This window comes from Raphanus sativus, unplaced genomic scaffold (assembly GCF_000801105.2).
Source record: "Raphanus sativus cultivar WK10039 unplaced genomic scaffold, ASM80110v3 Scaffold2772, whole genome shotgun sequence".
Classification (NCBI taxonomy): domain Eukaryota; kingdom Viridiplantae; phylum Streptophyta; class Magnoliopsida; order Brassicales; family Brassicaceae; genus Raphanus; species Raphanus sativus.
In genome coordinates this window covers 1-13,893 of record NW_026618080.1, presented here as the reverse complement: position 1 = coordinate 13,893, position 13,893 = coordinate 1, and the positions used below count along the sequence as shown (strand labels likewise).

Genomic DNA, 13,893 nt, shown 5'->3' with positions numbered 1-13,893 from the left:
ACAATGGCATGGTTGAAGAATATTGCAAAGGTGTCACTGTATTGCATTGTGGGAAAATAGACTTTTCTATGATAAGTTTGTGAGACCAAGTCAAGGTCATAAATTAGACCATCTGTGTTTCAAAAAAAAAAAAATTAGACCATCTAGCTCAAAATATTTGATAAGTCGTTAAAAAAATAACTTGTAAAGTTAGCTTACGTCTTTATCCCTCAACCCATGGTGCTCTATATAAACAAATCACATTTTCTTGATTTATAATTCACCACCTTAAAGATGTACGTTACAAGGCATCTCTCGGAATGCCAGAGAAACTTCACACAAACGTTGCCGGAAGGCCCAAACTCAGGAGTACTTGTGATTCAAGATGAAGAGTCAAAGCCGACTTGTTGCTTCGGATCTTGCTACGCTGGTGAACTCAAAGGCTTACCGTTCCCACAGAACGCAGAGCTGACTGTGACGTACAGAACCGGAGGTGAAAACAGGCGCAGTTTCTTAGACCCGGTTCTGTTCATTCCGGTTCCTGGACAGCCTCTGTTTTTGAACCGTTATTATGTCATTAAAAGACGTGGGAAGCACTCAGGGTATGTATATCCAAATAATCTTTGAGTTATTTTATCTGTGTTTTGGTTCATGAAAATAGATTATAGCATTTTGTTTGGTTCGTTTGATATAATTTTCCATTAGTTTCTTCACAAATTGTATCTTAATATGAAAATTTTATTTTCTTTTAAGTAACGCTTTGAGGTTTCAATCCATATATTTTTAATAAATCGAAGCTGAGAGACCTAACTTGCCCAACAAAACTCCTAAAACCCTAGTTTTTTTTTCTTGCAGAGGATCTTCGGAAAGTGCAAAAGAAGAAGACAGAGTCCCCTCCTGCTTTTGCTTTAGCTACGTTCCTGATGCTAAGCCACAAGAAGCAGATCCTTATGACATATACCAACAATTCGAGATCCATCAACGCCCAGCATCATCTGGTCGTTACACAGCCACATCTGTTGCTCCTAATGGTATACCACCTAGGTTCCTTAAGAGAAAGTATTGGACCGTTGGGTACTCGAACTCTCAAGACTTTGGTTTGACAGATGATGCAAAGGGAATCAACGCTAAGCTTCGTTCCGAGTTTCCCAAAGATGTGAACACAAGCGTTGTGGTAGGAAAATGGTATGTTCCTTTCATATTCGTGAAAGAAGGAGACGCAAAGGATCAGATTAAAAACTCAACTTATTACAGTTATGAATCTTAAACAAAGATGGGAAGAGGTTTACTCATGTAGTTACAACAAAGAAGAAAGTGAGGTGGTAGTTGATGTTGAAGTAGAAACAAAAGTGGTGAAGCTTGATGGAGAAGTAACCAATCTGAGAGAGACAAGAGCTGATGGATTTCTTTGGTTTAGTGTCTTAAGGGAAGAGAGACAAGACAAGAAGATAGGTCTCGGTTCAGTGGTCGTGGAGAGGATTAAGTGGGAAGAGGAGAGGTTCGGGTGGTTAAACAAAGGCGACGAAGTAAGGTCTAGCATCAAGAGAACAGAGAGATTCGAAGGCGGTTCATCACACTGGAAGAGTTATAAATGCTATGTGTTGGTAGAGAGCTTTGAATTAAAGAGAATGAATGCGAGTCTGGTGTTGACATATGAGTTTAGACATGTTGATAAGTTGAAGAGCAAGTGGGTTTAGGGTTTATTCAGCTTCTGTGTGTGTCATGTGTGCAATTTAAGGTGTGCAATTAATTTAATTAAAGCTCTTATCCATTCATGTAAACTCTGTATAATGAATAATCCAGAACTGGTTTGAATAATTATCTTAATATAAAAACAAAACCTCTCTCTACACTAAAACAACTTAAGATGAACCCTTCTCTTTTTGCATCCCAGCTTCTTCTAACCGCCACCATGTGGACTCACGTTTCGCATCAACTTACAGATTATTTGGATTCATTTTCTCTAAACTTAGCAAGACCTTCTTTGAAGAACTCTGGATCAAAAAAAAAAAAAAACTCTGGATCAATGTCATTAGATATCTTCTGCACGTTCAGCGTTAAGCTATGAACAGCTTTGTGTGTCATGGGAGTTTGGTGTTAACATTCTTTTAAACATATGCTGTTTTATCTATTCCATTTAAGGAGTAGCCAAAATATCACAGGAGACAAAACCAATGGCCTCAGCCACAAGCCGGACAAACCGTCTCCTGAGATAATAGCACTACACTAGGGAGACAAGCCGGAATACTTCCGGAGACAACAACTACAACAAACTATAAGAACTAAACACTCTGAACATAAGATAAAGAACACCAATTCACTGCTTAAAACTAGACTAGCCCAAACCAAAGGCCAATCTCCAAAAAATACAAATCCGACATCATTAATGATTTTATTTTTTAAAGTTGATATATATCCATTGAAGGAAAGCACAAATTACACATCATTCAGTATTTAAAACCGGAGCCTTTGTATTTTTCCTCGATGATCATGTTGATTTTATTTTCCATCTCATGAGTCAGATGATTCTTGGAGTCGCCCACTTCTCCTTTGCGGAAATAATTAGAATGATGCACATCGTACTTACTTCCAGTCTTGTTGATCTCCATACTGCTCAGACTACGCAGAGAACAAAGTTCCAAGATCTTGTCCACAGATCCGCTCTCTTCTTCTTCTTCCTCCTCGGTGAATGGACAACCCAAGAACTCTGCAAGTCTCTTAACCTGAACAGCAGGATCTGACTTCATTTCCTCGTACCTCATGAAGAGGACATGCTTGGGATATTCCAAGCTACCTCTCCAATAGCTTAGTACATGTTCCCAAAAGGGTCCAAAATAGCCAACTCCATTGCATAACGACTCAAATAAAGACTCTAGAAGCCTTTTGTCTAATTCTTTTTGAAGATAAGCGCACCTGAAATACCATTGCGATACCAACACGTCCTTCACGTCCCTGCACACGTATACGATCTTGCATGGAGAGTCCTCGAAGGGTATTTGAAGCGTATGTAACGGCATGTGTGTCGAGAACAGCCTGGGAGATGAGAACTTGGTCAGGTCAGGTGTTGAGCTTTTGAGATACAAACCGAACTCCAAGAAGGGTACTATGCCATGAGGATTATCTGATTGCAGAGGGTGAAGCGCATCAGAAGAAGAAATGTCCTTCAATCTCTCAAGGAGAGCGACAGTGAGAGCTTTGAGCCAAGTGGTGCCAGATTTAGGGTAAGAAGCGATGATTATGTCGGTTTCTTGAGGCTTGAAACCTTTCTGGAAGTTCAGGACACCTTGGAGGGTGTTGGGATAGTACCAACATCCTTGGTAGTTGTAGAGCTTCCCTATAAAATCTTTGGTCGAAGGAAGCGAAGAGATTAATGTCTTGGTTTCTTCGCTTAAGTTATCATCTCTCAACTGCTCGGGGAGCTCCTTCTCATTCATTTTTAGTGAGTTTTGTGGTGATAAAATTCTGATTTTCTCCAAATGCAAAGATCACAATTTATAGCTGGATGCTTTGGGAGGTGGATCACTGCTTATTTAAGAAAAATACTTAGGTTCACTCCTGAGTGAACTTCTTAAATTCACCTCACCTTTATTAACCTATCAAATCGCCACGTAGGATTAACGACAAAAAATATTAAATACATTTTTTAAAAGCCAAAATTTTTTTTAAATGTCAATTTTAACAAAATTAATACCGTAAACTAAATTCTAAATCCAAACCGTAACCCTAAACCTAAACTCTATACCCTAAACCCAAATCCTAAGCCCTAAACCCAAACCCTATACCCTAAATTCTAGATTCTATATCCTAAAATAAAATTATATATCCTAAACCCATACACTAAACCCAAACCCTATACCCTAAAATCAAATTCTATACCCTAAAACTAAGCTCTAAACCCTAAACACAAACCCTTGAGGGTATATGGTTTGGGTTTAGGGTTACGGTTTGGATTTAGAGTTTATTTTACGGTATTAATTTTGTTAAAATTGACATTTAAAAGATTTTTTGAATTTTTAAAAATGTATTTGATATTTTTTTATCATTAATCCTACGTGGAGATTTAATTGGTTAATAGAAGTGAGGTGAATTTAAGAAGTTCACCTCAGGGGTGAACCTAAGTATTGTTCCTTATTTAAATATATATATACTAGATTACGATGCGTGCTTGCGTATGATAACCATTATTATACTCCCTCCCTACCATTTTAATTGGTGTTTAAGCATTTTTATTTTGTTTCATAATAAATGATGTTCTCACATTTCAAAATAAAATTTAATATCAATTAAAATTTGCAACCAATTACAAAATACTACATGTTTTTCTTATTTGTTAAACTGGTTTTATTTAATGCAATTTTATGTAACCAAGATAAATCACATAGAAATTTGTATATTCTTAATCTTTATGTAAAAACCTTAAACATTACTTAAAATGGTACAGGAGTACATAGTTTTACATATTTCATTTATTTACCAAATAATAAAATAATAAATATATATGAAATAATTGAGAAGCCAATAATTATTACATATATAACTTAATTAGTGTAAACACATAAATCAAAACTATTATTTTATTTATTTACAATTATTTTATAATAAACAAATTCAAATAATCACTTTTACCTATTTAATATGATATACAATTAATTTAAATAGTATAAACATAGATATATAATATATTTTAATATGATTATATATTAAATGAGGCTTCCTACTCATATTATTTTATGATCATGTGTATCTTTCTATAACAAAACCTTAAATCATTGATAAAAAATTAATATAGAATTTTTTAATAGTTTAAGTAATTTAAAATCGTTTTAAAAAATTCAATGTAAATTTTGACATTAAAATACTCAATTCTCAATACTTCCTTAATACAAGTTTTGAAATTTAAATATTTTTTTAGGATATGATATACAATTTAATTAAACTATATTAAATAAATATATATTTTATTCTGATTATCTGTTAAAAATATTTCTTACTCATATAGTTTTATGATCATATGTATCTTTTGGCAAACAAATGAAACCTTTGATTACAAATTTTTAATGTGAAATTTGACAGTTTTATTAATTTATAACTTTTTAAAATTTTAAATATACCAAAAATTTAAATTGTTGTTATATGGTTAATTTGTTTAATTTGTTTTAATAATATAAAACTAAAAAAATGATAGAGGATACAAAAATTGTTAATGACTCTTTATAATTCAAAATCATTAATTGACATGTATTTAATCATATAAGATAATTTCGTAACTTTTATTTAAAGAAAAATAGTTGTTATATATCATTTATTATTTGTTTAATTTAATGAAAAGTATAATATATTTTTAAGTGGATCAATTTACTTTTCTAAAAATCCCAAAAGTCATTCTATTGATAACAAATATCATTATTTAAATATTATAATGTTTCTTAAATAGTATATTTTTTAACTTCTTCTCAAATAGTATATAGTAAATAATTCTTATAAACTTTACTACTAGCCAAAACATCAGAGCCATACTAGGATAGCCACGGATGGAATCCAGATTTAACTCATAAAGAATATATTTTTGAATTTAGATCCGTCAGGTACCCACAGGATCCAATATCATTCAACTAAAATTAAAATAATAGTAGTAAATTATTAAAATAATAAAATAATGATAAAATGTTAAAGAAAATTAAATAAATGAATTACTATATAATTTTATCTATATATATTACTATTTGTGAATTGATTTTTTAATCTGAAATCTAAAGTTACAAGATTCCATTCATTAAAGTTTGCATCAATATTTTTTTGTCAAGAGGTTTATATCAATAATTGCATCTACCTATTTAATTAGTTTTTTTATTAAAAAACCAAAAGTATACTTTGACAATGATTTATTTTTGTTCTTTTGGATCTTTACTCAAAAATATAGTGAACATTTCAATGGATAAAAGGCTCTATATAGAATTTCGAATCTTTTGGATATTCACGCAATTACTCAAATTATAGTGAACACTTCAAGATAAATTAATGGATAAAAGGCTATATATAGAATTTCGAAAACAACATATGAAAAACCCACCTGGTCCACAGAATAACTCAAAATGAGCAACAACTATGGAATTGTCAAAAATAAAACTATGGAATAGTCAAAGCGCTTCTTCACAAAAAAAACTATGGAATTGTCACAACCAATTTTTAAAAAATTAATTTTCAGGTAATGAGAAGAAACATACTAGGCTAAGCTATGAGAAAAAGTATCAAGATTGTGTGGATTAGTAGGGCAAAAAAACCCCGAATCAAATAAAAATCAACCCAAACCAAACAATATTCTATATTTAAATCAACCAGATGGAGTTTTACATAACTCGAATGTCAGTTTATAGATTCGGTCTTACGTTTTGAAACACTAGAAGCGGATGCAAAAAAAAACAAAAGTTATTTTACGTGCACTTTTTGTTTTCAAAAACTAACAAAAATTAAAACATCTATTACTAAAATGAATGTATGTCATAGATGTATAGATCCATATTTCTTCTAACAAATTTCAAAGAAAAAGAGACCGAACCTTGCAAACCAAAAGCGCATAGAGGAACTGGGAAATGAAGGTTGTACGAACCCTTGTTGACGAAGGAACAACTTTGAAGCTCCAAGATGGCTCATTATCAAGAAGAAGGAATTCTTTGGCCTCCATGAAACGTAATATTTACGGTGTCGGCTCAATAGGGAGGGTGGCGGTGCGACTGTCCCGGGTCCGGTTCAAATCCTATAATACTAGGGGCCCTAATTATTATCATTGGCATTTCTGATTTAGATTTAAACAGTACTAGATTTTGACCCGCCCTTTAGAGGGCGGGATAAGGGCGGGATAATCGTTTTGTTCTAAATTTATGCTTTTATTCAATTTTTCATAAGTGTGTTTAGGCATGAATATCTGGATTGAGATCGATTGTCGTTAATAAATTTGGTTTGGTCCAACATATATATATATCAACTACGATAACGTATAATCTTACCGACAGATTGCGTGGCAAGCAACCGTTAAGAGGGCGGGTATGTTTCCTTTGGACGGACGGGATTTGTTTCCTGTAAAGTTTAAACATCAAACATTGTATAATTTGGTTTTGAAGTATAATCTATACTATTATAACGATGCGTAATACTAATTCGAGTTACACGTTTTAGATTGTAACTCATGTTTTGATAATATACCGAGTTAAATAGTTGAGATTTTAATTTATGTTTTGAGAAAGTGACAATGGCGGATATGTTTCTTTGGCAAATTTATGTTTGTATATATTATGTGTTTCAACATAAAATGTATATCAAGTGTTTTAATGATTTATGTTAGAAGTTGTTTTTTAGGTTTATATTGGTTTTCATATATACAAAATGTTAGTATTGTGAATGGTTGAAAAAAAAATCATTTGATTAGAGAATAAGTTATTTTAAAGTTTTATATTTGTATTTCAAAAAACTTATTCTCTTTGGTTATTTATGATAAGTTTGTATTTTTACTTATGTTTAGATCTAAAACTTAATTATAAGATGTTAAAAAAATTGAAAACTTTGCTTTGGTAAATTTTTATTATGTAAAAAATTTAATAATAATATCTTCTTTAATTTACATATATATATATATTCATATGAGATAATTAAATAATATTATAGATGAAAAAAGAGGTTGATGAATATGAGATATTTAAATAATAATATAAATAAACTAAATTTTTTAATAAACATAGTCAATATTTAAATTATACTTGAAAATAAAAACCTTAGTTTACAATGGGGTTTGATGAATTGTTTTTTTAATATTGGGTTTAAGCAAAATGAGTCTTAAGCCCATGAGTTATATTAAAAAAATCCCATAAGTTATATTCTATGTAACACAAACCAAAGTCGATTCCGATCGTTGTTCATAAAAAAAAAGTCTTCTACGATCTATGCCGATTCAGCGACCAAAACCGGAGGACACCGCGGATTCGTTGCTCTCCAATATGAACATGTTCTCTTTTCTATCTTTGTTCTTTTACGAATTCATATGTCAACTGCGTATTCATTTGTCTTTGGCTTTAACTGGTGACCATTAAAATAGGAATATGAATGAGTAGGAAAAAAATTGCAGGAACAAAATAAAAGAAATGAAAAGAAAAATTTATTACTTTTGTTTTTGTTACACATAACAAAAATTCTTCATAAATGGTGTAATTTTTAAGGAATAGATAGGAATTGGTCATTACCATTATTCATAAATGATGTAATTTTTAAGGAACGCATAGGAATTGGTCATTCTTTTTGATTCCTTATATCACCGGTTAGAGCTTTTTTGTTTAATATTTTAGTAGAAATTAAATCTGTTTGTTAAATATTCTTGTTTCCTAATTATTATTTCAGGTTAGATATTTGAGACAAAACATCACGATTTACCAAACAGAGACCGATTTAAAACAAAAATACATGGACGCGGCAAAGAAGAATTGATAAAGAAAGGGCCATGGAAAGCCGAAGAAGACGAAGTGTTCATCAAAGATACGGTCCGCGTGAGTGGAGCTCAATTCAATCCAAAGGTCTTCTTCAACGCACCGGGAAATCATGCCGTCTCCGTTGGTTCAACATACTCCGCCCAATCTCAAAAAGTATACAACTTAATCCAATCCATGGTTTTTTTATTATTCTTCTTCAGTCTTTGTTTTGTTTGCCTAAACTTTATATGTCTTTTAATAGGTGGTTATTCTTGGCGGATGAAGAGAGAATGGTGATCGAATTGCAGGAGGAGTTTGATAATCAGTTATAGCAATCCAAAACGTCAAACAAATGAATTCCTTAAGAGGAAGACAGGTATTTTGAAAATTTTAAATAAAGAAAAAATATATTTCTGTTTGTTACCTTGGATTTTTCATTTTTCAGTTTGTGTGTGTGTGCGTTTTAGTTTCAGAGATTTGCTTTGGTCGAGTTTGATCTTGTTGATAATTAACATTTGAGTTCGGCTCCCACTTTTGGCTAATTTTAAATAGTTCAGTTAAAATTCATTTTGGATAAAATAACGGATAAATAGGATAAATTTAATTTTTTGAATAAAATATATTCAAGTGATTCAGTTCTATCAAGAAATTAGGATACTTTTAAATATTACAGATAAAAAATAATAGAGTAACCTAGTTTTTGGGCAGTTCGATTTATAAATAATATTTTTAGACTATTTGATAACTTTAAAACTAAATATAATTAATATTTTTAGATATATAAAATGTGTTTGAGATATTCGGATACCCATTTGATTCTTGGTTTGATTTTAGTTTTTCTATTTTAGAGATGTAAGAACCATTCAGATATTTTGTTAAATTGATTCGGTTCTGTTTCTGTTAGACTTTGATTCTCGATTTATATCCTGAAGCTTAATATATATATATATATATTATATATATATATATATGTATTTTATATTTGATAAATAATTGATTTAGACTTATTTTTAATTATGGAGTGTATAAACAAAATATTAAGACTGATATCATTTTTTAAATAATAAATATACTTATTTATCTATATATTTATTTATTTTGAATTTTGTTAGTTTAATATTTTAATAAATAAATAAATATTTAAAATTCAAAATAAAAAATTTAAAATAGTTTAAAAGGAATTTTCAAATTTCACAATAATTATCTATTTATTTTAAATAATATAAGGTTGTAACCAATTTTAGACACCAGTTGGATCCAATTTTGTGATTCTACCTTAATAATATTGATTTTTACACCCATTTCAAAATATGGATTTAATTATTTTTGTCAGAAATTTTAATTAAAAATTAAAATATATACATGCTTTATATATTATTTTTTTCAGTGTGGGTACGTTCTCTTGGCCACATATAAAAATACAAAGGTATATAAACATTGACTTATTTTTTATATTAAATTCTGTTTTCCCTTTTATTTCTAAGCTGGAAATACATAAGCAGAGAAAGAGAATTATGTACAAACACTAATATCTCATCCGCCATCAGTTTGTTATTTGAATTCTGGATACCTCGCTTCACGGCAATCTTTGCAATCAAACTTTTCTCCCAGGGCTTAAGTATAGCGTTGCCAATTCTTAGTGATTCCTGTTCCTACCTGTAAAGTGCATATTTCAAGTCAAAAATTTTGGCACACGAAACAGAACCCTCCGAGAAAAATGTAAGTAGGAATTAGAAAGCATCTTACCAAGAGCAAAATGGCAAGGGAGAGTTTTATAGGAAGAAGCCTGAAATGTGTTTTTTAACCGGGAATCGTATGAGGTAGTAAGTCAGCGCTCACCGGAATCACACCAGTACCCCACCACTCGTGAAAACGTGAGCCTAAGCTGTTTAATAGACTGTTAAACTCAGATTCTTCTTCTGTCATACTCTCCTTGCGAATCGGGTTCTTGACAATCGGATCTTTGATTTCCGGAGGTGCGTTTAGACTACTTGGCATTTTGTTGCTTTAATGCCAGCTGAAGATACATCTGGAACAAAAAAAAAGAGTTTCTTCAGGTCTGGCAATTTGATTAGAGATCGCAGAAGGAGTCACACCCATGATAAACCACCATCACGCTTCCTGCTCTCCATATCACCCTTCCACCAGTTCGACGCTGCTCAGGAATCAGTTTGACGCTGCTCATTAAGCTGATCAAAAAGCATCAGTACATATAATAAAGTCCAAGTTTCAAAGCAAGAACACTTATACTTATTAGCTGGAAATACATAAGCAGAGAAAAAGAATTATGGAGAATAAAAGGTGTGACAGGACCCTCCACAGAAGTCTTTTCTCCAGGGTCAAATAAACAGACAACAGGGTTAATGTTTGGCTTCCTTAAAATATCTGAGACAAATAAGGTACTCATTACTAATGATTCATCAGCATATCAATTTGGGAAGACAAAGAAACTATTTTCTGTAAAGACATTGCAGAAACATAAAAAGCTTAAACTTTGAGCTCTTTAAAGATGGGTGAAGATAACCGTTCACTGAGAATAAAACAGAGTAATTGAAACGAAATCGGAATAAGTACGATACGAACCCAATACGCAAGAAGAAACCCAGACAGTGGAAGCAAGAACAAAACCATACAATGAAAGAAATTGGGATCTTAGCAAAATCAAGTGTTGGGGTTTCCAAAATAAAACTCAATTCGGGCAAAGAAGTATATACCTAGTCATTGGCTTCTTATTGACATCAATCTTCTCCTTCATCTCGATTGATTCGCCTCCTCTCCTAGCCCGAAAATCAGCAGCGACCATGACAACTCAGAAGAAAAAAGCGGGTGTGGTTGTTCCTTCCGCAGGCTTCACAATCTGTACAGCTTCTTACTAAACTCATCAAAATGAAACCCAGAAAAAAAAACTAAAATCAACAACACATATTGCTTATCGGATGAACACAAAAGAATCGCATCAAAGAAATAAAACTCACATATGATGTTCGGGAGATCAGTGGAGGATAGAATAGAAAAATCATCAAGCATATTTTTGCCAATCGTAGGAATGGAAGTTTCAAAGCATTTGTATCAAGCTTCATCTGTATAATCTTCGAAAAACCACGGTTGAAAGTGGTACAAAATCAAACTAAATAGATGTCGTTTAGTATTATTAGGGATTTCAGGTAATATGTCGTTCAGTATTATTAGGGATTTAGGGTATATTCGATTACTTTGAATGTATTACGAAAATAAAAAGAATTACATAGCTATCACATATGTGTTTCTGTTTGAATAAAAAAAATTACAAAAATACTGATTTTAATTAAAAACATAGCTTAAAAATAATACAGTGGCAAAAAATGGTAAATATTGTTGAAACAGGAGGGCACCTAAAAAAAGGGCCTTCTGTTTTAATAGTATTGATTAAAAAGTTGTATCACAATTTTTTCTAGTTAAATTACAAAGAGAATATAAGCATATTCGATGCTCACAATTTCAGAAATTTTTACCAACTAAAAAATTAATTTACTATAGGCCTTAAAAAAATGTTTGCCCCAGGGCCCTTGTACAATATTAAGACGGCCCTAATTTACCCTCTCAATCCTAAGTCTTTTTCAAGCAACTTTAACTCGAAATCCAAATGATAAAACTAGTGTGTTTATTTTATCTATTAGTAGCTAGTAGTATTATCTATATAATATGAACATTGTGGAATCTTTAACTAAAACCATGTATTCGTAACTACCACGTTTTCAAAATTTCTCAAAAATGATAAAAAGTAATACTTCCTCTGTTCCTAAATATAAGATGTTTTAGAATAATTTTTTTGTTTCAATATGTAAGATGTTCTCATATTTCTAGGTAACTTTAACTTTATCAAAAAACTGTGTAACTAATCAAATTTAATAGTTCTATTTTATAGTTGGTAAGATAGTTTTTAATTTATAACTTTAATAATAGTTTTTAGATAAAAAATGATTTTCTTAATAAACGTGTTTTTATTCTAAAACATCTTATATTTAGGAAACGGAGGGAGTATAATTTATATATTTTTGACTTCTAACCCTAATGTTCCATATGACGAGACAAATTAACGTTGGTAAGGACTCCTGTCTATGAGTGAGTCTCGGATCTTCGCATTTCGGGTGTAGACGAAATTGCCTATTTTCAGCAGCTCTCTCCAGAAGTTTAGACAACACTTCATAACCATAATGAAAAGATATGGAGAGATAGAGTCTTCTTGCCTTAGCCCTTTTTTGCCCCTGAAAAAACCAGCCAGTTCTCCATTAAATGCAACCGAGAATCTAGGCGTTGATATACACTCACGTATCCAGGTTCTGAATAGAGGAAGAAACCCCTGCGCTTCAAGAACCTTAGAAACAAAGTCCCAAGTGACCGTATCAAATGCCTTTCGTATATCAACCTTGAGCATGGAGCTTCTTTGACAAGTAGCCTTTTGATAATCCCTTATAAGCTCTGTGGACAGCAAAACATTTTCACCCAAGCTTCTACCTTTTAAGAATGCAGCTTGATTCGGACTGATGCATTCTAGCAGAACCCGCTTTAACTTCTTTGATATTATCTTTGTGATGATCTTATACATTAGGTTACAGCAGCTGATAGGTCGGAATTCCCCATTCTACAGCCTTCAGGAACTTTAGGTATGAGTGCGATGATGGTGTTGTTATAATCTTTAGGTATGAGTCCGTCCTCAAGCTACTTCTCTGCTCAAACTCCTCTTGCAATCAACAATATATCTCCTATGGAGGGAGAGAAATGCAAGAATTTTTACCTCATCAGTCTCAACCCCGGAAGTCCTTCGCGCCTCCCTAGACAGACTCATCAGAGATCGTTTGCTCTCCATCCCGGCTACGTCATCCTCAACTCACTCTCTTCTGCAATTTTATTTCTCTTGTACCAGACCTCCTTGAGGTTCTTTTCTGTTTCTGTTCTTGTCTGTTCTTGTTTCTGTTCTTGTTTTAAGGGTTGTTGTGGTTTCTAGTTTGCTGTAATAAGTTGCTGCTGCAATATTGTAAATTTTTTTAAAAAAAAAATTGTATAAATCTTAACATTTTACCAAAAAAAAAAATTTAGCGTTTGGTATTCATATCTCTTATGCTTTTGAAATAAGTTTGATATTTTTGGTTTTAATGTGAATTTTTAGTTGGAACAAATTTTATAAACCAAGACAGGGAGTGATTGGTTTGGTTGTACCTAGAGAAAATTTAATATAGGATTTAGGTTGTAGAATTTTTTGATTTAACTTTAAGTGATGTAGATTTAAAATTTATTGCTACAGCAATATATTTCCTACAGCAAAAAAATAGAGCTTTAGAAAATAAGGTAGTTACAGTCATTTTCTCTACATTTTTGATGTAGCTTTAAAAACCAATATAAAAACATAATTGGTGATTTTAGAGGTTGTAGGTAAAAATTAAAGTTAAAACCACCTCCTACAACCCAACAAATCACATTCAAA

The 13,893-nt window shown here is 31.7% G+C and overlaps 2 protein-coding genes, 2 long non-coding RNA genes and 1 pseudogene across 7 annotated transcripts; 2 read left to right on the top strand and 3 right to left on the bottom strand.

The window, feature by feature from the left end:
- Positions 1 to 273: 273 nt before the first annotated feature.
- On the top strand, positions 274 to 1,722 carry LOC130505982 (uncharacterized; annotated as a pseudogene).
- Positions 1,723 to 2,360: 638 nt separating this feature from the next.
- LOC130505984 (cytosolic sulfotransferase 1-like) lies at positions 2,361 to 3,413 on the bottom strand. The gene has a single exon (XM_057000585.1). It carries the CDS (start codon positions 3,411 to 3,413, stop codon positions 2,427 to 2,429), a length of 987 nt encoding a protein of 328 aa, XP_056856565.1. The 3' UTR covers positions 2,361 to 2,426.
- A 4,264-nt stretch (positions 3,414 to 7,677) lies between these two features.
- Positions 7,678 to 8,999, top strand: LOC130505983 (uncharacterized). Its single transcript, XR_008941866.1, has 2 exons — positions 7,678 to 8,606; positions 8,695 to 8,999. It is a non-coding gene; the product is annotated as an uncharacterized LOC130505983 (long non-coding RNA).
- An 865-nt stretch (positions 9,000 to 9,864) lies between these two features.
- On the bottom strand, positions 9,865 to 11,832 carry LOC108836027 (uncharacterized). Of its 4 annotated transcripts, none has more exons than XR_008941869.1 (5): positions 11,408 to 11,832; positions 11,147 to 11,304; positions 10,529 to 10,817; positions 10,179 to 10,461; positions 9,865 to 10,088 (listed from the first exon to the last, which is right to left on the bottom strand). It is a non-coding gene; the product is annotated as an uncharacterized LOC108836027 (long non-coding RNA). The 4 variants fall into 4 exon arrangements; XR_008941870.1 differs by having other exon boundaries at positions 10,529 to 10,621; positions 11,408 to 11,828; XR_008941867.1 differs by having other exon boundaries at positions 10,179 to 10,817.
- Positions 11,833 to 12,504: 672 nt separating this feature from the next.
- On the bottom strand, positions 12,505 to 13,017 carry LOC130505985 (uncharacterized). Its single transcript, XM_057000586.1, has one exon. The coding sequence runs from the start codon at positions 13,015 to 13,017 to the stop codon at positions 12,505 to 12,507; it is 513 nt and encodes a 170-aa protein (XP_056856566.1).
- Positions 13,018 to 13,893: the final 876 nt, after the last annotated feature.